The sequence below is a fragment of the Mustela erminea genome, chromosome 18 (genome assembly GCF_009829155.1).
Source record: "Mustela erminea isolate mMusErm1 chromosome 18, mMusErm1.Pri, whole genome shotgun sequence".
NCBI lineage: Eukaryota > Metazoa > Chordata > Mammalia > Carnivora > Mustelidae > Mustela > Mustela erminea.
In genome coordinates, this window is record NC_045631.1 from 10,343,569 (window position 1) to 10,367,629 (window position 24,061).

A 24,061-nucleotide genomic window follows, 5' to 3' on the forward strand; every position below is an offset into this window, starting at 1 on the left:
CATCTGCCCCAGGAGAGCAGGAAGGGAAGCTGGCAGTTGGATGAGAGACCCCAAGGAGGAATTACTGAGTCAGTTCTTAGCTTTGGTTCCTATTGGAGAGGAAAGTGGTGGCAGTCCAAAGAAGGCAAAGAGAAACAACTTGTTCAGGCAAGTTGGCCTCCAGTAATAGTCCACCTCTCACTCAGAGCATTCTTAAAGTTACGCTGAAATGCTAACAGCCCGTTTGGATTAACATTAACAGCAAATCATGGCTTCACAGAGTAATTAATTGCTGTACAAATAAATTTGGTTACGAGTACTTGCTTTTAAACTTTATATAACAAGGAAGCAAATGAGAAGTTAATGCCTTTTCTTTTCTTTAAGAACTAAAAGGACAGAATGTTTTTGATAATTTTGAGAATATCACACTTGGCTTCAAGGCAGATTGTTATTGCGTAGTCTGACCAATGAAAATCCAGAACTTTTCTTACATGTTTATAAAATAAATCTTAGAAGAAAAAATATGGTAGCATTTTTTCAAATGAAATTCTATGAGCATTTCACAGCATTTTGATATTCCTGGGATAAGTTAGAGAAATGCTGGCTCAAAAGCCTATTTCAGATTATGAAGCACTGAAGTGGGACTTTCTGTGCTATAAATAAAACTCTAGAGTGTGGGTGGTATTAACCTGCCAAAGTCAATTCCCTGCCCTAGGATTCTTACCTGTTTTTACTTCAGCAGTTTGGAGGCCTTCTTTGCGTGACCAGATTCTTTAGTAGGTGAAACTTTGTGTTTCACAAATTGCCTGTCACCCTCACCACTGACTAATGTAGGTTAGTGGAGGCAAGAGGCCCACACCGTTGGCAGGAGAGGAGACATGACCTTCCTATCCATTCCTGGCTTTTTGTGTGTTTAATCATGTGGTGCATCCCCTCTTATCATTGGCAAGGAATACTCAGGAAGCCTATGATCAGGAGGTTGCTCTTTTAGCTCAGGTAGAGTGTCTTTGGAGGATGGTCAGATAGAATAGTGTCAGACTGGGCCTGAAGCCCTGGGGACTCATTTTTTCGCGCACACAAACTGGAGAAGACTGAATAAGTCCCTTCACCTCTTTGGACCTCAGTTTCCCTGTCTGTCAGATGAAGGGCTCAGCTGGGATGGTCTCCAGATTTCTTTCTGTTGCTAATGTGAGTTCTAGGATCTTTGCTCTACTTTTGTAAAGACCATTAGAAGCCCAAGTTGAATAAGAAGGAAGTTGGGCAAGCAAGAGGCCTAAGCCCTTGGACCCTTAGTCCATAAACCAACCCCTCAGTTACAGAAGAATAAGAGGATTCTCTCCCTTGCTTCTTCCCCACTAAGCCTACCTTCCCCAAGAAACACACACACACAGAGAGACCCAAGTGTTTTATTTGGGAGGCTTTTTAGGAGGTAGTCCATTGTATTCATTTAGGCTACCATAACAAAATACCATAGACTGGCTTAAACAACAGAAATTTATTTTCTCTCACAGTCTAGAGTCTGAAAGGCCTAATGAGGGCTCTCTTCCTGGCTTGCAGACGGCCATCTTCTCATAGTACCCTCACATGGCCTTTCCTTGGTACATGCTCATGGAGAGAAAGATCTCTTTTCCTTTTCTAAGACTGCTAAGCCTTTTAGGGCCATATATTTATCACCTTAAATTATCTCCCTTAAGGCCTTTAGACCTTATCTCCAAATAAACTCAAGTCAGGGCTTTATGGCTTCAACATATGAATTTGGCAGTGGGGCACACAATTGAGTTCATGACCCCCAGTAATGCGAAAATCCCAGTATATGTTTGTGAAATGAGGTCTCTGCTTTTTAAAAGCTCATGAACTGGGAGGAATTTAGACCCATGGGTATGAGGGTAGGAGGATTGTAGTAGTTCAGAATCCTGATACTGGAGGAAAGCACTGAAGTGGGACTTTTTGTGCTTAAGTCTTAAGTCCCAGCTCTGCCACTTATTAGCCATATGGCCTTAGGCAAGTTACTTAACTTCTCCAGTCGCGTATCCTCATCTGGGAAATCAGGATAACCAAGTAGGTTGGCTGTTAGGATGAGATGAGTGCTTTGCATGGAAGGCCCTTGGCACTGAATCTGGCATTCCCTCCTTAGTGCTCAGTCAATGGCAGTGATTCTTACTGTTCCTCAGACTTCCCCCAGGTGCCCTTTGCCAGCAGTCCCGTCTCAGTAAGTCCTCACTCTTCCAAATTTCCTCTGCCCAGCTTCTCAGGACTCAGAAGGCTAGTGGGTAGTTAGAACATCTTCTGTGTCCAGAGGCAATGAGGCAAGACGAGGGGAACTGCCCCGTATCCGCTGGTGAGTCCAGATGTCAGAGCTTTTGACTCACTCTCAAGACAGGGAGCAGTTAGTACTTTTACCTCTTGCTGAACAGGTCTTCTCCATCCTATAACTTTTTTTTTTTTTTTTAAAGATTTTATTTATTTATTTGACAGAGAGAAATCACAAGTAGGCAGAGAGGCAGGCAGAGAGAGAGAGAGAGAGGAGGAAGCATGCTCCCTGCTGAGTAGAGAGCCTGATGCGGGACTCGATCCCAGGACCCTGAGATCATGACCTGAGCCGAAGGCAGCGGCTTAACCACTGAGCCACCCAGGCGCCCTCCATCCTATAACTTTTAAGACAGTTTTGAAATAATTTCAAATTTACAGAAAAGTTTCAAGGATAGGACAAAGTACATTTTGCCATTCATTCTTTCCCTCCTGCCTTCTGTCCCCCCATCACCTCTGAAGCATGACCTATTTGAGAGTGACTTGCATACACCTGTCCATTTACCCCTGAATATTTTAGTGTACATTTCCTGAATTTCTTAGGAAATAAGGACAGTATCTCATATGACAATGACATAATTATCAAATTCAAGAAATGTATACTTTTATCTAATTAGTACAGTAGTACCTAATCTTTAGATACATGTTTCATTTTTGTCAGCTATCCCAATAATGTTCAATAATGTTTTTGAAAGCTTTTTTTTCCCCTGATTTATGATCCAGTCCAGGATCACACTGCATTTTGTTTCCTTTCCTTAGTCTCCTTTAACCTGGAACAATTCCTTAACCTTTGTCTTAGGATACTGATGTTTTTGAAGAGTTCAGCCCAGTTATGTTGTAGAATATCCCTCAAGTTGGTCCCTTACCATTTGTCTAAAACCTGTATGAGGTGCCAAACAGAAGCATTGTAGAACACAGTCTGGCTCTTTCCTTGCGAATCTTAGGTTTGGATTTGTGGGGACAGTAGTTAATCTCTGATAGGCTCAAAGGACCTGTGTGTGCTCATGATTAGGGTTGTGCCATGCTGACATGGGTAAACACATCTTTGAGGAATGCAGGATGGGTCTGCATTCTAGACGTCCCCAAAGATGCAGAAATGGCCCTGCATCCTGTCCATCCTCCAGTCATCAGCTTGGCTTGGCCTCCTGAGGTGCCCTGAAGTTCATACTACAGACAGGAAGTCCTGCTTTCAGAAATCTTGAGCATCTGCAGTCCTGGGTTCTAACGTGTCCCTCCTGCTGATCTGCTCTGTGGCCTGGGGCTACTCTCCCAATGCCTCTGGACCAGTGATGGGGAGAGGAGCCTATCCTGGCTCTGCAGAGTGCCCCTGGCACTCCAAACAAGTGTAGGATAGGGGGAAAGTCACTGAGCCTTGGAGTGTTAGGAAGACAGGCCAGAGGTCTGGACCACGACAATTTGGAAGCCAATTTGGATCGTCTTCTTTGTGATCTGGCAGGCAGATCATCAGACCTGGAACTTTGTTTCCAGCTGTCGGACAGGGTCAGAAACAGTGAATTGTAATCTCTGTTCAAGCAATCATACAGCATCAGGGAACTTTCACATTAGTTGTGGGTATTTTGTCAGACAAAAGCAGACAAGGCAAGTATGTTTTAAGTGTTAGTGACCTCCACAAGACTGGCCAAGCAAACTTTCAAGGTGAGAAACAAAATAAAATTGATTTTCATCTTACCGTTAAGTCAACGCCCTTGTCTGCTTTAACACTTGCATTAACACTACAGCATGCTCTCCCTGGGGATGCAGACATTTGTGTGAGAGACACAGAATCTCCTGCCTTTTTGAATGTGAATTCATTAAAATTAAATAAAATTTAAAATTCAGTTCCTCAGTTGCATTGGTAACATTTAAAGGGCTCGGCAGCTACATGTGGTTAGTGATTACCGTATTGGACAGTGCAGATCTAGAACGTCATCATAGTTCTGATGGACAGCACTGCACTGCACATAACAATCTGGGAAGCGGGGACACTTCCTTCTGTGACGGATGACAGACTTGGTCACAGGGAAAATCTGACAAATTGTGAAGTGAGCTTTTAAATATGACTGCAAGCTGTTTGCATTGTATCTTTGGGGGTGCTGGATTGAATCAGAGGTATGCTGGAAAGATTTATGGAATTTTTACGTTTTCTGTCTGGTAGCTCAGAGCTCTGTTAAGTTAGTTCCCATGTCATGGTACTATAGCTAGGTTTTAAAGAGAATGTAACCAAGCTGAATTCACTGAGGTGGTGATTTCAGCCAGTGCATTGGGTCTTAACATTTAACAGGCCCTCCATAGCCTCAGGGCCTTGAGTCCAGGGGCCAGGTGCAGGAGCCCAGTTTCTAGCTGTGGGGGTACTTCATGTGGGAAGGGGACCTCATTCTCATTGCTGAGGCAGCGCCACTAAGGACCCTGGGCTGGGTGTTGGGCTAAGGTATCTGGTGGTAGGTTCTAGAGCAGGGCAGGAGGCTGCGACTCACTCACATGAATGATAAACGTCTGGATTAGTACTATTTCTGCACTCAAACATCTGATGAAGACATCCAGAGCTATGTTCCTAGGCTAATCCTTGTCTCACTGTTCCACGAAGTGTGGGTCATGGGGAGGGGTTGATAAGTGTCTCTGAGCTTCCAGGACCCAGCCCACAACTGCTGAGGAAGCCTCACAGCCGGCTGTGCACAAGTGGGAACATCCGTGTCTATGTGAAAGTGCCTGTCTGCCTGTGGGTCCTTGCTTCTGTGTGTGCCTGTCCCCGCCTCCTGGCCACCAAGCAGAGGAGGGGAAGCTGAATAAGCTGAGGTCCACGCTGCTGCCTCTGCTCCAGCTAGGATGTGGCTCTTCCACACTCTGCTCTACATAACCAGTAAGTCAGCCTCACCCCCCTGTCCTGAGGGGTTGCTGTGCCCTCAGCACAGCCTATCTGTCTAAATGGGGCTCACTCAGAGTGAGAGGTCAGAGACCGTAGGGAATCTCTAAGGGAGTCGCTCTTGTTTGCTGGGTTAGATCCTCAGCCTTGCTCAGAAGGGCCTCTTAGGCTGTTGGCAGTGCTGATATCCTGTGGCTTCAGACTCCAGAACTCTGCCACCCTGTTCCTCCTCCAGCCAGTTTACCCTCCCCACCCTGGGCCTTTTCCCTACACCGTCCATTCTGGGCAGATCCCTGGGTCTGTACAAGTTTGTTCTCAGAGTATGGAGGCTAATGATATCCACCTTCCCCAGCAGAGCACTCTTCCATCCCAGATTGGGGCTCAGCTGATAAGGGTGGGGGACTGAGAACATGAGCATTGAGGAGAGACTTGTGGGGGGGGAGGGCATGTGTCTGTCTGGTAGAACGCGAATGTACTGGGGGACCCTGCTTCCTGTTTCTGATGTTAGGGCTAGTATGAGAAACTGTGTGTGGGTGGAGGGGGGCACTTCCTCTTCCCCCAGGCTGAGGGGTCCCATTCTGGCCTTTAAACTTACCATGAAAGCCACCTGGGGCAAGGCAACCCATGAGCCTGCACCTGTCAAAAGGCCTTAAGGACGAGATTGAGCATAGTCAGGGAGCCCCTGGAGGCAGCTCAGATCAAGCCGGGGGCTAGAGTGGTCCAGCATAGTGATCGGCACAAGCTTCCCCAGGGGTCTCCTGCATTGCTCAGAAGCTTGGTAGAAGAATGAGATAAACATCAGGCAGATGTTTTCAAGGCTCTTGGGAGCCTGAGTTCTCCGTGAAGGATGGGCAGGGGCCAGCAACTGAGTACCAGACTGTCTGAGAAAGCTGAGTCCATTGTTGGGGGGAGCTCAGAGTTAGCATCCACCCTGCGGCCAGGTCACCAGGAGGCAGGCCACACATGTAAGGGACCAGCAAAGCATACGTTTTGGACACATTTTAATATTTGATATTCAAAATAATCATTATGAAAAGGTCAAAACTTTGTGAACTTCATTTTCCTTACTTTACAGTTTAGACTTTTTATTTTCAGTCACATACGGAGTGTGGAGAGGGTTTCACACTTTTTATGGCTTAGGGCTTTGATCCCCCATCACCAAGTATGTCTGCAAAAGAGACTAGACTCTGGAACCCAGAGAGGTGCCATGACTGTCCAGAGGTACAAGCAAGTACATGTAGAAATGGGGCTCAAGACTCCCAGGCCTCTGCCCTGACTCCCTGCTCTAGAATGGTCTGGGGTGCTAACCTTGGCATCATTCTGAGCTCCTGCTATTCAGTTTCCCATGGCCTCTGACATGAACAGCTGTTGCCCCTTTTTCAGCAATGCTGATCCAAGTGACATTTCTCAAACCCCTTCTCGGGCCTAGACAGTCTCCAAGCTGATGGACAGCTGATAGCAAGGTGGAACAGGCTTGCAATGAGATCATTTAGCTCACAACTTGGCTAAGCGATGGAAAGGTTGTGTGAGCAAGGCCTCAGCAGCTCCAGTCTGAGTGGGAGAAATGAAGCTGTGACCGTTCTGCTCCAAGCTGTGAGGTAGCATGGAGGGATGGGCCAATCCTGAAGTGTTTCCTTGAGGAGGTGAGACTGGTGCTGAGTCTTACGGGCTAGAAGAGTCTGAGAAAGTGACATGGAGATGCAAGGAGGGTGGGAGGAAGCCCTCAGACTATGACTCCAGGCCCAGGGCTGTGAATCCTGTGCCTGGCTGGGCTTCCCTAGACTGGAAGAAATCTAGACTATTCTGGCCTGACCCTGATCTTTTACCCTTCCCCTGCCACCCACTATGATGATGTCCACTTCTCATCTGTGAGAGCCGATGAGATAACATCAATTGTCTAATAAGAGTTTTTAAGCCAGGAGCAGATACACAGACCTACTATAACCCTGTAGCCACCCTTACCCCCACTCCTAGCCCTGACTTGCCCTGCTGCCCTACAGCTTGCTGTCCGCAGCTCTGCCTTTACCCTTGAGCTATTCTTTGACACCAGCCACTGACTTCTCCTTTCATCCTCACCATGCAGTGGTAAAGGAGGAGCCAGAAGTCTAGGGCCTGCTGCGCTGTTGTACCAAATTCAGGCTGAGACCTGTGGCCCTGTTGGGTCCTTATGGGGAGTGGAAGATGTCAGACCTGACTCTTCCCAGGGCACACCCCAATACTTGTGGGCAAGTATTTGATGGAAAACCTTGGTTGTTAGGGATGAGAGACCAGTGTCCAATGTGGCCCTGAAGATGGAGGAGGTCTTAAGCAAATATAGACTGTTGGAGGGGGGCTTTCTGTTTAGTATGGACAAAGACAAGGAGTCTGTTTAGGAAGATGCAGGTCAAAGATTGAGTGGGAGCAGCAGAAGGCTGCTGTCATCACCACCCCCGCCCCAGCACTTGCTGGGCCCAGGGCGTGAGGGTGCACTGTCCCTGTTCTGGGCCCCTGTGTGAAGAGAAAGCAGGCTGCCCAACAAACTCTCTAGCCGGAGCTAGTGGGTCCATTGAGGATGCCTTCGGGTCTCACACATGGGGGTTGGGAAAAGGGTGTTTCAAGCAAAGGCAAAACATCCATTAGAGCAATGTTTGTGGGCAAGCCAGGTGTGGACTGTGGTCCATGTGGGAACCAGATGTTTCCAACCTTTGCTGGAAGGCTGGCTTGTAGGGTGTATATGGGGGGGCTTGTGGCCAGTCAAGTTGGAGAGGTCCAGGATGGTGGTGGGGATGTGGAGGCTAAGGGGGCTTAGACCTCACCCTGAGGGGAATGGGAAGCCACAGCAGATCTTGAGCAGGGTGACAACAGTGAGACTTACGTGTTGGAAGGTGGAATCCCAGAGAAAGGGGAGATGATGAGGCTCCTGTGTGAAAGAACAATGTGGGTGGCTTGAAGGTGAGCTGCCCCACAGGACAGGCAACTTGCATGTGGCTATGAGGCATGAGTTTCCCCTAAGGCCGTTTTGGGTGTTCTGGGCTGATTGTCAGAACACCCGACTCTAGTCCCAGTTCTACAGCCAGCTCCTTATATAAATTTGGACAAACCATTGCCCCTAGGCCCAAGTTTGCTAAACCAAGAATAGTGCTGTGAGAATGTGTACTTAAAATGCCCATAAGAGACTCTTAATTGTAGGAAACAAACTGAGGACTACTAATACACTGTAATACAGTAATAATACACTATATACTAATGAATTTAAACAAAATAAAATTTAAAAAAATGAAAATGCCCAGTGTGTTGGAGGAAGATAAAGATTTAAGGGGGGAGGCAGTGCTGGCTGACAGGATGAAGGGAGGGTCTTATTCTTACTCAGCAGGCCTAGGTGGCTGGAGACAGCTTGGGAGAGGCAGCTCTGTGGGTAGTGTGGTGACAGACACTGGTTTGGCTGGGCTCACGTGTCTGACAGCACATAAGAGGGGCTTGAGATGGAGGGTAAGGCTGTCGGAACATGACAGGCCCTCCCTTGTGGTTATAACACTAACATCAGCACCCACATACTGAGCCTTCAGCGTCAGACGCTGGGCAGGCATTGTCCTGTTTGCTCTGCACAGCCATGTATCTCAGATGGGGAAACTGAGGTGAGATGACAAGCCCAAGTTTCCTCAGCATGACTCTGTGGCAAGGCAAGGATTTGAACACAGGACTTTGTCTGGGGTCCATGCTATATTTTCTTGAGTCTCAGTGGGAGGTGAACATGATAACCACTACACTATGGAAACAATGCATCTGAGTCTCAGTGGGAAAAGAAGGGCTCACCCCATCTGGCGATAACCCAAGCAAAGGTAGAATGTCAGGGGCATGGAGGGAATGTGCTCTAGCAAGGTGGCCCACGGCTGGCAGATCCCTGGCTCCAGCCAGCTCTCAGGGTGGGTGCTGGTGACTAGGGAAGCTCAGTGAATATGGTAAATCTCCTCTACACATGTTCTCATGCCGCTCTGCTTGCATAGGAGGTTCTCGCTGACCTAATTAAACAGCTGTCTAACCCGGAGCTCTGCCCAGGCTCAGTGAGGGGCTGGCACGACTGGGAGCTCTGCCAGCAGGAAATGTGCCCAGCTTCTGGGGCCATTTGTAACTCTTTTTTCTCTGTTTACCAACCCCTCAGTGCCTCCAGCTTTCACTAAAGCCTTGGGTTAGGCAGACCTGGGCCCTAGGCACAAGTATTCAATTTGCCAATGGACCACAAGCAAATCACTCAACTTCTCTGAGCCTCAGCACCCTGTATGATGCCTGGAAGAAATCAGGTGATCTGGGAGGGTAGCTGTGATTATCTCTCTGCTCATCTGCTGCTCCTTCCCACCTTTCAATGATCTTGCATCAAGATCTTTCAGGTGAACAAGGCAAAAATGAGGATGGGTGGGGTGGTGAACAAGAATTTCTGGCCTACTCTGACATTTCCAGGACACTTCTGGGTCTGGCGTTATGCTGAACTGGGCTTTGTGGTTGAGGGGGAGGGGTGTCATGGATGGCTCAGATCACGTTTTGGGGGAGACTGACTTAATCACAGATCACTCTGACCTAGACAGGATTTTAGTCAGAACCAGACACACTGCAGGATGTGGTGGGGGCTCAGGGACCAGTGAGTTACTCTAGCTGAGAATCTGAAGTAGCTCCTGGGAGCAGGGAGTGCCTGAACAGGGCCCCAAAGGATGGGGCAAATGTGAGAACAAGGAAGGCAAACTGGTCAGGGGGAACTGCTTGGACAAGGGCCCAGAAGTGGGAGGTATGGGGATGGTGTTCAGGGAGTGGGGTATAGAGGAGCTTGAAACGGCTGGAGAGCAGACCTGGGAGAGTGGGCATTGTGCTAGGCAGGGAGATGCCACAGATGCCCGGATGAGGAGACTGGATCTATCTCAGGGGTTCCAAACCTTGTCTATCAGTTACACAGGAAAACACGGAAAGAAAGCCTTCTAGTCGCCCCTTGCAAGAATTTGCTAGTTCTTACTCTTTTTAAAAAAAAATATTTATTTATTTATTTTAGAGATGGTAGAGCTGTGAGGAGCAAGAGGGAGAGAGAATCTTTTTTTTTTTTTTTTTAAGATTTTAATTATTTTTTCACGGAGAGATCACAAGTAGGTTGGGAGGCAGGTGGGAGAGGGGCGAAGCAGGCTCTGAGCAGAGAGCTGAGCAGAGAGCCCGATTCAGGGCTCGATCCCTGAGATCATGACCAGAGCTGAAGGCAGAGGCTTAACTCACTGAGCCACTCAGGCATTCCAGGGAGAGAGAATCTTAAGCAGACTCTGCCCTGAGCTCAGACTCCACCAAACACGGGGCTCTGGGGCTCCATCTCATGACCCTGACATCACAACCTGAGCTGAAACCAAGAGTGGGGTGCTTAACCAACTGAGCCATCCAGGCGCCCTTTTAATTTTATTTTTAAGTAAGCTCTACATCCCATGTGGGGCTCAGTCTCACAACTGAGATCATGACCAGAGCCAAAATCAAGAGTCGGAAGCTTAACTGAATGTACCGCCCTGTCACCCTGTCACCCTTAGTTCTTACTTTTTAATTCTCTCCTAATCAGTTTGTTCACCATAACTTGACTGATCAAGAAACACAGGGCTTCTCATAAAAGGAGCCAAGGAGCCTGAGTCCAATCCTGTACTCATGGAGAACAGTGCTCCCCATTCCCCACCTCTAGAACCCTTGAGGGTCCATGGGTTGGCCACAGGGATTGTCTTTGAGCCCCCTTCACCCATCCAGCACCTAGTAGGTGTGGGCCACCATACCTGGCCCTAGGATGACATGGTGAACAAGGCTGACTCCCAGTCTTCGCCCTCAGAGGGGCTCACTGGTGGCAGGGGAAGCAGTCAATAAGTAACAGGCAATGATAAGTAAACAAGGAGTTGAGGAGAGTAATGTCAGTTTGTGATAAAAGGCTTACAAGGGTACAGAGTGCCTACGTAGGGGTCTGGAGGTCAAGAAAGCCTCTTGGAGAAGGTGAATGGGAAGAATCAGGAGGAAGGCAGGAGATCACCTCAGAGCAGAGCACTTTTAGCAAGGATAAGACTTGGGAAATGTACACTTGGGTAGGTGGGATGGGCGCTGCTGCTCATACCCAATTCTCAAAAGTGATCCTTGGCCCCCAAACGGGAATTGCTCATGGTCTGATTATGTTTTCTGTATTATACTTTGGGTGATGGCAAGCAAGACACGAAGAATATAGCTCCCAGGTAACTTGGGATGTAGGTTTGTTCATTCACTGCTATTGTTTTTTGTCTTTGTTTTAACTCTACTCTGCCCCATTCATTCATTGTTCTTGTGAAGAGAACCTTGGGAAACATTTTTTCTGGTTTTCCCACTTCACCAGAATAATTCTTTTCCCAATTGTGTGGATTCTGTGAATAATACAGCTGATCATTTTCATCCTTAAACTGACTTCAAGAAAGTTCATACATTTATGCAGTTATTCAACAATTAATTTTATTTGGCATCCACTGTGACCTTATACTGTGTTCAGAGTCCAAAGGGGGACCAACCATAGAAAGTGCTAGCACTTGCTGATGCTCAAGCCAGGTGGCCTCCTTCCTGGTTTAATTGTGCCCTTTCATGTTCATCCCTCTTTCATTTTCTTTTTTTAAGATTTATTTATTGAGAGACAGCGAGAGAGAGAGAGAGAACACGTGGGCAAGGGGCAGAAGGACAGGGGAAGAGAGAATCTCAAGCAGACTCCTCGCTGAGTGCAAAGCCCAGTGCAGGGCTGGATCTCACAACCTTGAGGTTATGACCTGAGCCGAAATCAAGAGTTGGAGGCTCGGGGCGCCTGGGTGGTTCAGTGGGTTAAGCCGCTGCCTTCGGCTCAGGTCATGATCTCAGAGTCCTGGGATCAAGTCCCACATCGGGCTCTCTGCTCAGCAGGGAGCCTGCTTCCCTCTCTCTCTCTCTCTCTGCCAGTCTCTCTACCTACCTGTGATCTCTCTCTGTCAAATAAATAAATAAAATCTTCAAAAAAAAAAAAAAAAAGAGTTGGAGGCTCAACCAACTGAGCCACCCAGGAGCCCCTCACCCCTTTTTTCTAATTGTCACTTTCCTTCCTTTTTTTTTTTTTTTTGGCTTGCCCATCATTTAAAAATAAGTTTTACCTTACTGTCTTGTATATTTTTATGAATTGCCACAAATCATTCCGGGCAAGGCCAAAGTATAAGGGAGAAGAAATAAAGTGCAGATGTCTGCTTTCTGCCGGCCTCAGGGAGAGGGTTTGGGAATTGAGAAATGAGAGACTGAACACTGCCTTCTCACAAGGCACCCCCTCCTGAGCCTTTGAAAGGTGTGTTTTTAACAAAATTTTAAACATGTACAAAAACAAAGAGAAGTACTGTAATGAAGTCGGTATACCCATCACCCAGATTACACCATTATCACGACTTGCCATCCTGCTGCATCAGTTCATGTCCCCTTTGGTTTCCTTTAAAGCTGTGCTGCTCAAAGTATGGTGTGGTGACCAGCAGCAGGGCATCATCTAACATCTTGTTAGATTACACTCTCAGTCCCACCTCCTGATCTACTGAATCTGAATCTGTATTTTAACAAGAAACTTGGGTGATCTGTTAGCACTTTAATGTTTCAGAAGCATTATTATAAGGCAAACCCAAAACATTGTGTCATTTCACCCCACACACTTCAGTACACATTTCTGAGGTATGTGGTTATTTTTCTTACTAGGCCACAATGTTTTTATCATCTAAGAAATTTAACAATAATTTGGGGGTGTCCATATTCAAATCTTCCTGTCTCAGTTTACCACTTTTTAACAATAACTTTTTTGGAGTCAAAATCCAAACAAGATCCAGATTACATTTGGTTGCTATGCCTCTCTTAGTCTAGAGTGGCCAGTTGCCTATATTTTGGTTTGTGTGTCCTTTTCGAGTCTCTTCTTTACTGCAGGGCTTGGTGGCTTGTCTGGTAGAAGAGCGTCATTCAGGATTTGTGTGTTTGCTTCCTTTTGGTGTGGTTTGCCCTTTTATCCCCGGAATTTCCCAAAACCTGAATGTTAGCGCTAATGACTTCATTAAATTCAGGTTTAACTTTTTAGGAAAGCATACTCTATAGTGGGGATTTTGCCATATTTCCTAGATTTATCTCACTCCCCTCTGTGTTTCTTTTGCCGAAGTATTTTAAAGACCTGCTACTCAAAATGTGGGCACCACTTGAGAGCTTGTTGAAAATACAGAGTCTGGGACTCCTATAACCTTCTTATGGTGTCATACTCTGAGGCACCTATGTCTGAAGACTCATTCTTGGGACATTAAGATTGACTGTTGGGTTCAGGGGGTGTCAATCTAATTGTAAAGTTTTCTATGAAACTTCCTTCTAGTAGTTTTATCTGTTGATGATCGTGGCCTGAATTCATTATTATACTATGGTTTGCAAAATTGTGTTTTTATGATTTTATTATTCTGCCCACATCAACTAGGACTATTTGGTGACCTTGAAGTGCAATTTATACAGGAAAGATAAGAAAAGTACTTAGTATTTTTTCTTTAATAAACAAATTTTAGAGTAAGGGGATGGTGCCCTCATTACTTACAGTGCTAACCAATGCAATGTTTTGATTTGTTTTGGAGTTTTTTCTTCTCTTTTAAATATTATTATTAACTGACAGAATTTTTATATATTCCATATGTTTTAGAAACTTGTACTTATATTTTAATGTAAACTTTTTTGAATTACACAATAAAATTACACAATAAAATTCTGATTAATGACTTTACAAATTAAATCAAATCCATGTCACCAGTACCCATTTCGAGAAACAGAATATGACCAATGGACCAGAAGTACCCTTTGTTCCTCCCTCTAGTCATTCATTATGTCATCGCCAAGGATAACCACTCTCCTAACTTCTAATACCATACATTATTTTGCCTGTTTTAAACTTTGTGTAAAGGGAATTATATGGTCTGTTTCGCTCCTAGTCTTTCTTCTCATATTGTGTTTATGAAATTCAACCACCTTGGATGGGTTGGGTGGTTATTTTCACTGCTTTAGAGTATTCCATTGATTAATATTCACAGTTTTTCCTTTCTACTGCTGATGGATATTTGGATTGTTCCAATTTGGAGTTATAAATAGTGAGGCTGAGAACATTCTTGTACATGTCTTCTTGAGAACATATAGACACACTTCTACTGGTGATATACCTAAAAATAGAATTGCTGGATCATAATTTGTGCATATGCTCAGCTTGGTGATACTCCCAAATGGTTTTCTGAAATGGTTGTACTGATTTATGTTCTTACCAGTAGTATTTGAGAGTCCTAGTTGCTCTAAATCATTGCCAACACTTAGTATTATCTTTTTCATTTTCATCATTCTGGTAGTTGTGTAGTGATACTGTATGGTGGTTCTAATCTGCCTTTTTCTGAAGTCTATTGAGTGCCTTCTTATTTGATTACTGGCCATTTGGATAATTTGTTGTGAAATGTCCTATTTCTATTAGCTTACATGCCTTTTTCTTACTGAGCTCTCAGAATTTTGCACATATTCTAAGTCTTCTGTCAGATATTTGTGTTGCAAATATCTTCTCTCACTCTTTATTCTCATAATGATGTCTTTTGATAAACAGAAGTTCTTAAGTTTAATGAAGTTCAGTGTATCAGTTCTTTCCTTTATGGTTAGTGCTTTTTGTGTCCTGTTTAAAAAATATTTGTCTACCCCAGGTCCTTTGTTTTCGCTTAAAAACGTTATTGTTTCATTTTTCACATTCAGTCCATCTAAATCCACATTTTAACCTATCGGGAATGTGTGTGTGTGTGTGTGTGTGTGTGTGTGTGTGTGTGTGTGAGAGAGAGAAAGAGAGAGAGAGAGAGAAAGAGAGGTAGACGGGGTGAGAATAGTCAAGATTAATTTTTTTTCAGTATTGATATTCAAGTGACCCAGCACCATTTATTTAAAAAATCATTCTTGGGCACCTGGGTGGCTCAGTCAGTTAAGTGTCTGCCTTCAGCTCAGGTCATGGTCCTGGGGTCCTGGGATCAAGTCCCACACTGGGGTCCCTGCTCAGTGAGGAGTCCACTTCTCCCTCTCCCTCTGCCTCCCACTCATGTTCTCTCTCTCTCTCTCAAATAAATCAATAAAATCTTGAAAAAAAAATAAGAAATTCTTCCCTGGGGCACCTGGGTGGCTCAGTGGATTAAAGCCTTCGGCTCAGGTCATGATCCCAGAGTCCTGGGATTGAGCCCCGCATCGGGCTCTTTGCTCTGTGGGGAACCTGCTTCCCCTTCTCTCTCTCCATCTGCCTCTCTGCCTACTTGTGATCTCTGTCTGTCAAATACATAAATAAAATGTTTAGAAAAAAAAATTCTTTCCTCACTGTTCTTCACTGTTACCTTTGTTCTAAAGTAGGTGATCATATGTGTTTGGACTCTCTGTTCCATTGGTCCATTTGTCTGCCTGGTTGGTCTTTCTGTCTGCCCTGTGCTAGTATAATTCGGTCTTAACTATAACTTTGTAATATTTTGGTAGATGATAGTATGTTATCAAGTCTTACAAGTTTGTCTTTCTCCTTTAAGACTGTCTGACTATTCTTGCCCTATACAATTTCATATAAATTTTTAAATTTTCTTGTTAACATACCTCACCCTTCCCCAATAATTTGCTGGGATTTTGATTAGGATTCTATTAAAGCTATAGATCAGTGTAGTGATAACTGACAACAATATTGAGTTTTCATTCATGAACATGATCTAGCCAGCCGTCTATTTAGATCTTTAATCTCTCCTAATCTTTTCTAGTTTTCAGCATGGAGGTTTTACATGTCTAACTAAACTTAGACCTTTTTTATTTTTTTAAGATTTTATTTATTTATTTGCCGGGGGGAGGGTGGGGAATCACAAGCAGGCAGAGTGGCAAGCAGAGGCAGAGAGAGAAGCAGCCTCCCCACTGAGCAAGGAGCCTAAATATGGAACTCCATCCCAGAACCCTGGGATCACGACCTGAGTTGAAGGCAGCAGCCCAACCAACTGAGTCACCCAGTTGTCCCAAAGTTAGACTTATTTTTGAGCATTTGATTTCTCTGTCTTTTGCTAATGGCATCTATAAAAATTGTTCACTGTTTATTTGATCATTGACGGTATATAAAAGTACAGTGGTTCTTTGTATATTGCCTCTATATCAGTAACCTTGCTAAAAGTTCTTGTTAATTCTTAGTGTTTGACTGTGGATCTGTTGTATTTCTCAATGTACTTAATCATTTCATCTGCAAATAGTGGCAGTTTTATATTTTCCTTTCTAATCTTTATGCTCTGTATTTTTTTTCCTATTGCTCTAAGTCCTCTGGTAAAATGTTTAGTAAAGTGGTGAGAGTGATCATTCTTGTCTCCTTCCTGATTTTAGGGAAAGCTTTCAGCAACTCACCAATAAGAATGATGTGTGCTGAAGATTTTTGGTGGATATTCTTGATCAGGTTAAGGAAATTCCTTCTATTCTGGTTTACTGTGATTTTTTTTTTAATCATAGACCCGGAGGAGATTTTATCAAATCCTTTTGCCTCTGTCTATCATAATGATCATATGATTTTTTCTTTTTTTTTTCCTGTTAATGTGATAAATAAATCAATTATTATCAAATGTCAAACTGCCCTTCCATTTCTGAAAGAGACTCAACTTGGTTGTAATGTATTATTCTTTGATGTCACTAGATTCGATTTGCTAATATTTTGCTTAGGATTTTGACATCCATGTCCAAGAAAGAGATCTTTTATCCTTCACTGTATTGCTCCTGTCGGTTTTTCTCTGATTTTTGCTTGTTTGTTTTTAAAATCTTTGCTCTTGTTGGGTTTTATTTATTTATTTATTTATTTATTTGCTCTTGTTGGGTTTTAATATCAATGTTATTCTGGCCCCATAAAATGATTGGTAAGTGTTCTCTCAATTCTGTTCTCTGGAACAGTTTTTGTAAGATTGGTATTTCTTCTTTAAATGTTTGGAAGAGTTTTCAGGGAAGCCATCTGTGCTTGGAATTCTTCCTAAGGTTTTTAATAACCAATTTAATTTCTTTGATAAAGATTATTCAGCTTGCACTTTTTTCATCAGTTTTGGTAAATCTTTATTTCAAGGAATTTATCTATTTCAACAAAATTGTAAAGCGTAGTGGCATAAACTATATACTATCCTCTTATTATTTCTTTATTTTATTTTACATTTTCACTCTATTTCTTAAAGGTCTTGGGATCTATTCTGATGTCCTCTATTTCATTCATATTGGTAATTTGTGTGGTCTTTTTTTCCTTGATCAGTGTTGCTAGGGGTTTATCAGTTTTATTAACCTTTTTTTAAAAACACACTTTAGCTTTGTTGATTTTCTCTACTGTAAGTTAGTTTTCTGTTTCTTTGATATATGCTCATATCTCTATTCCTTCCTGGACTTTCTTTGGGTTTGATTTGCTGTTCTTTTACCTTCTTGAGATGAAAGCTTAGATAATTAATTTTTACCCTTTTTTTTTTTTAACACATGCACTTAAGACTGTACATTTCCTCTAAGCCTTAACTATTTCCCACAAGTTTTGATTTGTTGTAGCTTAATTCTCATTTAGTTCAAGATATTTAAAAATTTCCATTGTGATTTCATTTTTGGCTCTAGGTTATTTAGAAGTGCATTGCTTAATTTCTGAGAAGTTCAAGGTTTGTTTTTTTTTTTTTTTTTTAGTTTCCTTTTTGTTATTGGCTTCTAATTTAATTCCACTATAGTCAGAGAACATAGTCTGAATTATTTCAATCCATTGAAATTTATTGAGGCTTACTTTTTGATGCAACGTATGTTTCAGTTTTGGCAAATGTTTCATGTGCATTTGAAAAATGCTTATTTTAGCATTACTGGGTACAGTGTTGTATTAATCAGGTAAGTTTTGTTAATTGTGTTATTCAGATCTTCTATATACTCCTTACTGATCTTTTCATAACTTAAATGAAAGATTGTTAAAGCATTAAAGCCTCTCATTTTGGTTGTGGATTTTGTATTTTTCCTTTTAATTCAATTAATATTTTTATGTATTTTGAAGTGTTGTTATTGGATACACACAAATTTTAAATTTATATCTTCTTGGTAAATGAAGAACAACGTATTTGTATGTACGTATTTCTTTCTCTTCCTTATATAAAAGTCTGTAAACTTTTCCTTTGCCCAATGAATTTAATTTCTTTTTAAAATCTCTACTGCTAAGGGAAAAGCCATTAATTGGGGGGGGGGGAAATTTCATCAATTTCAATGGAAAAACTGGTTCATAACATCCAGCCCAATACCCAAACAGCTTTCTCTGATGGAAAAAATTTATTAATTTGTCAATAAAACAAGTTTATTCTAAAAAATTTTGAATTTAAAAATACAATTTACATATACAACTTACTGCAATAAAAGTTTATTACCCTCATTAAAAGAGGAAATGAAGACTTGATGATGAGTAGTGGAGGATAGTTGTGAAGGAGTCATTATTATGAAAGCTATAATTTTCCTTCTGCACCATTTCTTTACTGTTTCTTCAGTCTTTTGGGTACTCGTGGTTATCTCGTATTCAAAATACCTTTAAAAATACCTATAAAAGTAAATAGCACAGAAAAATACATTGAGGGTAAAATAAATACTAAACCTGAAAGTACCGCAAAATACATGGAATAGTTTATGCATTTAGCAGACTTCAGAGTCACAGAGTCTACTACCTCTCCAGCCCTTTCAATCGGCACATATATGCAAAAACAAAGCATTTGGGTTTATCCAAACAAGGCAAGCCTTGCACATTTGTTTCCTATGATATTGTTGGGCTAGAAACTGTTTTATTAAATTTAGTATGTTTTTGCCTAAAAGTATGATATCAAAACATTATTCCTTATAGCATGTTTATGTGGTGTATTTGGGGAAGAAAAAGGCATTGTACCACCATAAAAAAAAAAAAAAAGTGTTTTCCAAAAAGCAACATCAGTTTTCAAGAGCTACTGCAAAAAGTTGTTCATTGAACAGTAGCTGAACAGATGAATTCTGTTTACTGAACTTCACCTTGCTCTTTTTCTATGTAAATATACATTAGAGTTTTTACAGTGGAGTGGCATGGTCAGACCATGCTTCTAAGAATTCCTTCTGGTAATTGGTATAATTGGTAATTGGTAATTGTATTGAGAGGGACAAGACTTGGAAGAGAAAGGTTGGGAGACTAATGAACGTATCCAAGCAGGGGACAATGAGGTCAGTAGGGCAGAACCAAGTCCCAACAGAGGCCCAGATGCATATGGGAGTTCTGAGAATGATAAAAGTGGTACTGCAAGTCTATGGGGATAAGATGAGCTATTCAAGAAATAATGCTGAGACAATTTCATTTGTGGAGAGAAAAAGTAAAACCTGGGTCGCTATTTTACTCCATACACAAAAGTAAAGTATAGATGGATCAAAGATTCACGTGTAAGAAGTGAAACAAATAAAAAAAAAAAACCCAAATATAGAGGAAAATGTGAGTGAACTTAAAAAAATAATCACTGAGGAGCGTCTGGGTGGCTCAGTGGGTTAAAGCCTCTGCCTTCGGCTCAGGTCATGATCCCAGGGTCCTGGGATGGAGCCCCACATCAGGATCTCTGCTCCGCAGGGAGCCTGCTTCCTCCCCTCTCTCTCTCTGCCTGCCTCTCTGCCTACTTGTGATTTCTCTCTCTCTGTCAAATAAATAAAATCTTTAAAAAAAAAAAATCACTGAATGGGGAAGCATAACATAAAACTCAAGTCACAAGTGAAAAATGACAAACTATAGATGTGGGGAAAGATATCATGCAAGTTAAATAGCTAAGCGAGAAACAATATCTTTATCACATTGATAATTTCTTTTGATTCAAAAAGCTCTTACAAATTAATAAGAAAGCAATAAATACTTCATACAAATGGATAATGTATATGAATAAGTGGTAAACAACTTAAAAATTAAAAGGTTTTACCTCATTCATAATTTAAAAATATATTTTGGAAAAAAATAATAACTCTTTCAAAATAAGGATGAAAAAGTCTGCACACAGCCCAAGCTGTGCTGTGGGGAAACAGGACTTCTCCTATTCTGTTGTTGTATGAACTGGCATAGCCTCTGTGAGGGGCAATCTGTCAATATCAATATTTCCTCAAAACTTTTTTTTTTAATTTTTTAATTTATTTTCAGCGGAACAGTATTCATTGTTTTTTTGTACCACACCCAGTGCTCCATGCAATCCGTGCCCTCTCCAATACCCACCACCTGGTTCCCCCAACCTCCCACCCCCCTGCCCCTTCAAAACCCTCAGGTTGTTTTTCAGAGTCCATAGTCTCTCATGTTTCACCTCCCCTTCCAATTTCCCTTATCTCCCTTCTCCTCTCTAACTCCCCTTGTCCTCCATGCTATTTGTTATGCTCCACAAATAAATGAAACCATATGATAATTGACTGTCTCTGCTTGACTTATTTCACTCAGCATAATCTCCTCCAGTCCCATCCACGTTGCTACAAAAGTTGGGTATTCATCCTTTCTGATGGAGGCCTAATACTCCATAGTGTATATGGACCACATCTTCCTTATCCATTCATCCGTTGAAGGGCATCTTGGTTCTTTCCACAGCTTGGCGACCGTGGCCATTGCTGCTATAAACACTGGGGTACAGATGGCCCTTCTTTTCACTACATCTGTATCTTAGGGGTAAATACCCAGTAGTGTAATTGCAGGGTCATAGGGAAGCTCTATTTTTAATTTCTTGAGGAATCTCCACACTGTTCTCCAACTTTTTAGTTAAAAATTTCAAATATACAGAAAAGTTGAAATAAATATGCAGTGGAAAAGTATATACCACACTTCGATTTGACAGTTGTCAACATTTTGTTATATTTGCATTACCGCATATATATCATACATATAAACATGTATCTATATATCCATCTTCATATATCCGTCTATCCTTCCATCAAGCCATCTTGTCTTTTGATCCATTTCAAAGTAAACTGCAGATGTTGGTATACATGATCCCTAAATATTTCAGCATACATATCAACTAGGGTTTAATGTGTGTTTATGGTTCTTTTTTGAGGGAAAATTTACCTTCAGTGAAATACACAAATTTTAAGTTGACCAGTCAGTGTGTTTTTGACAAATGCACTCATCTTTGTCATCCAAATTCCTTTCAAGATCTGGGATACTTCCATCAGCCTACAAAGTTTCTTCCTGTTCCATCCCAGTTAAGCCTCATTCCCATACCTCCAGGAAGTATTTTTTACTATAGATCAGTTTTGCTGGTTCTAGAACATCATGTAAATGGCATTATATAGTAGATACTCTCGTGTAAAGCTTCTTTTACTCAGCACAATGATTTTTGTGATTTACCCATCTTGCTGTGTGTGTCAATTGCTCATTCCTTTGTATTCCTGAGTAGTCCATTGTATGAATACACCACAGTTAGTTTATCCCTTCCCCAGCTGATGGACATTTGGGTGGTTTCCAGTTGGGAACTATTATAAATAAAGCTTCTATAAACTTTCTTGTCCATGTTTGAAGACATGTTTTCTCTTGGGTCATTTGAATGGAGGGTCATAGATAGAATGTATGTATATCCTCTCCCTGGGGCTCACAGTCTATTTTAACTTTAGTACAAGACTCTGTCATGAGTATGTGCTATCTGACAGGTACAGAAATTGCATAGTGGGAGGTGTGAGAAGGTGGGAAGTACTTCTAGGGGAGAACAAGGGAAGGCTTCCTAGAGGATGAGGCCTTGATGCTGACACAGTTAAGTAGGAGGATTGGGGAGTGCAGAGTCTGGGTCAGACATGCCTACATTCTTGTCCTATTTCCACAAGAAAAAGATCCAGGGAGTCTCATTTTCTCATCTATAAAATGGGGATGATGACACCACAAGACGTGGCTGAATGATAGGAATCAAAGGCCCAGCCATGGCCTCAACAGGCACCTCTTTTGTTAAACATTCCTCTTTTCCCCACAGGCCTTGCTCCTCTGGTGGCCTTCAATGTGGATGAGGCCCAGATCTGGGTGACTCCTGAGGGAGACACACCCTATGTGCTCAGCTCCCTTCTGCACCAAGACCCCAGCACCAACAAGACCTGGTAAGTGGCGCCCAGCAGATGGGACGCATAACTGAGGATGCCTCTGGGGAGTCTGAACAAGCCCCAGAGAAGGCCTTCACACCCAACCCCCACAGTCTGGGGACAACCTTCCTTCATTTTCATAAGGGTGTGCAGGAGAGAGGCTGTGAGCACTGGGCCAATCCTGGCCGTCTTTACTGCTGGGGAGCAGGGACAGGATACGACCTCAAAACTATTTTAAAATAAAGTTTATTAAGGTTGTTTTGTCTCTTATAGAAGTAACACATGCTCAGTATAGAAATCTAGGGCAATGACAAAGAAATCAAAGAAAAAATGGAAACTATGAGGCAGCAGGGAATGTGGTTAAGATGCAAGTTGTGGGTCTGGTAGCCATGGGTCTGTGACAGCTTTATTCTGTACTTGTGCAAAGCACTCAACCCACAGCCTCTTTCTTATCTCCACAGAAGGGGTAGAGATTTCCCTACATCCCGGGGTTGTTGCATAAGACTATTTAAGTTAATGCACGTAAAGGATTTATTACAGTTTCTGGCCAAATGCAAGCTCACTAAACATTGCATTTTCTGTTTTTAAAATCTCATCGGGGAGCATCTGGGTGGCTCAGTCGGTTAAGTGTCTACCTTTGGCTCAGGTCATGATCTCCAGGTCTTGGGATTGGGTTCCTGCATTGGGCTCCCTGCTCAGTGGGGAGTCTGCTTCTCTTTCTCTCTCCCTCTGCTCCTCCCCACTGCTTATTCTCTCTCTCTCTCAAACAAATAAATAAAATCTTAAAAAAAAAAAATAAAAATCTCATCTGCACCCACTAGATAAGCCACAGATTTTAAATGTGGCAAAATTCTGCTGCTGAGGATGTGGGAACTTGTGGGGCTGTCAATTGGTATAAGCAACTCAGAGAATGGTTTTACCATATCTGGTAATGTCGCAGATTCCTTTGACCTGCCATTCCACTCCCAGATCTGGCCAACCTTAGAGATACTCCCAGGCACAAGTAAAGGTATTTACTGTAACATTTCTTGGAATAGTGAAAGACTGGAAATGGTCCTCATTAGGAAAATGGAAGAAAAAAGCTTTGAATCACATATGATGTGATATTAGAAGCAGGTCAAATTAATAAAATGAGAACAGCGGTTGTTAACTTGAATCACTCTTGAAGCATAAGGTAAAATTGGCAGTTGTATAGTTATATATACCATGGTCATTTACTCAAGAAATATTTAGAATGGAGCATAAATTTTTTTTTTTACTCTTTTTTGGTTTGTTTTTTTGTCTTTTAAATTAACATATAATGTATTATTTACCCCAGGGGTACAGGTCTTTTAATCATCAGTCTTACACAATTCATAGCACTCACCATAGCACATACTCTTCCCAATGTCCATAACCCAGACACCCCATCCCTCCTAACTCCCACTCCCCAGCAGCCCTCAGTTTTTTTCCTGAGATTAAGAGTCTCTTAAGGTTTGTCTCCCTCCTGATCCCATCTTGTTTCATTTTTTTCCTTCCCTACTCCCACAGCCCCCTGCCCTGCCTCTCAAATTCCTCATATCAGAGAGATCATATGATAATTGTCTTTCTCTGATTGACTTATTTCGCTCAGCATAATACCCTCTAGTTCCACCTACATCATTGCAAATGGCAGGATTTCATTTCTTTTGATGGCTACATAGTATTCCAGTGTGTTTGTGTGTGTGTGTGTGTGTGTGTGTGCTGCATCTTCTTTATCGATTGATTTTTTTAAAAGATTTTATTTATTTATTTGACAGAGAGAGAGAGAGATCACAAGTAGGCAGAGAGGCAGGCAGAAGCAGGCTCCCTGCTGAGACGAGAGCCCATTGTAGGGCT

At 42.5% G+C, this 24,061-nt stretch overlaps 1 protein-coding gene across 2 annotated transcripts in view; it reads left to right on the forward strand.

Moving 5' to 3' along the window:
- The first annotated feature begins 3,708 nt into the window (after positions 1-3,708).
- The window catches only part of ITGAE (integrin subunit alpha E), a 64,690-nt gene continuing 44,337 nt past the window's right edge, over positions 3,709-24,061 (forward strand). For both annotated transcript variants that reach the window (XR_004280489.1, XM_032320359.1), the window contains exons 1-2: positions 3,709-5,143; positions 22,102-22,222. Coding sequence is in view for 1 of the 2 variants with exons in the window: in XM_032320359.1 (XP_032176250.1) it covers positions 5,110-5,143; positions 22,102-22,222 (155 nt within the window). In the remaining variant the exon portion in view is untranslated. The remainder of the gene's footprint in view (positions 5,144-22,101; positions 22,223-24,061) is intronic.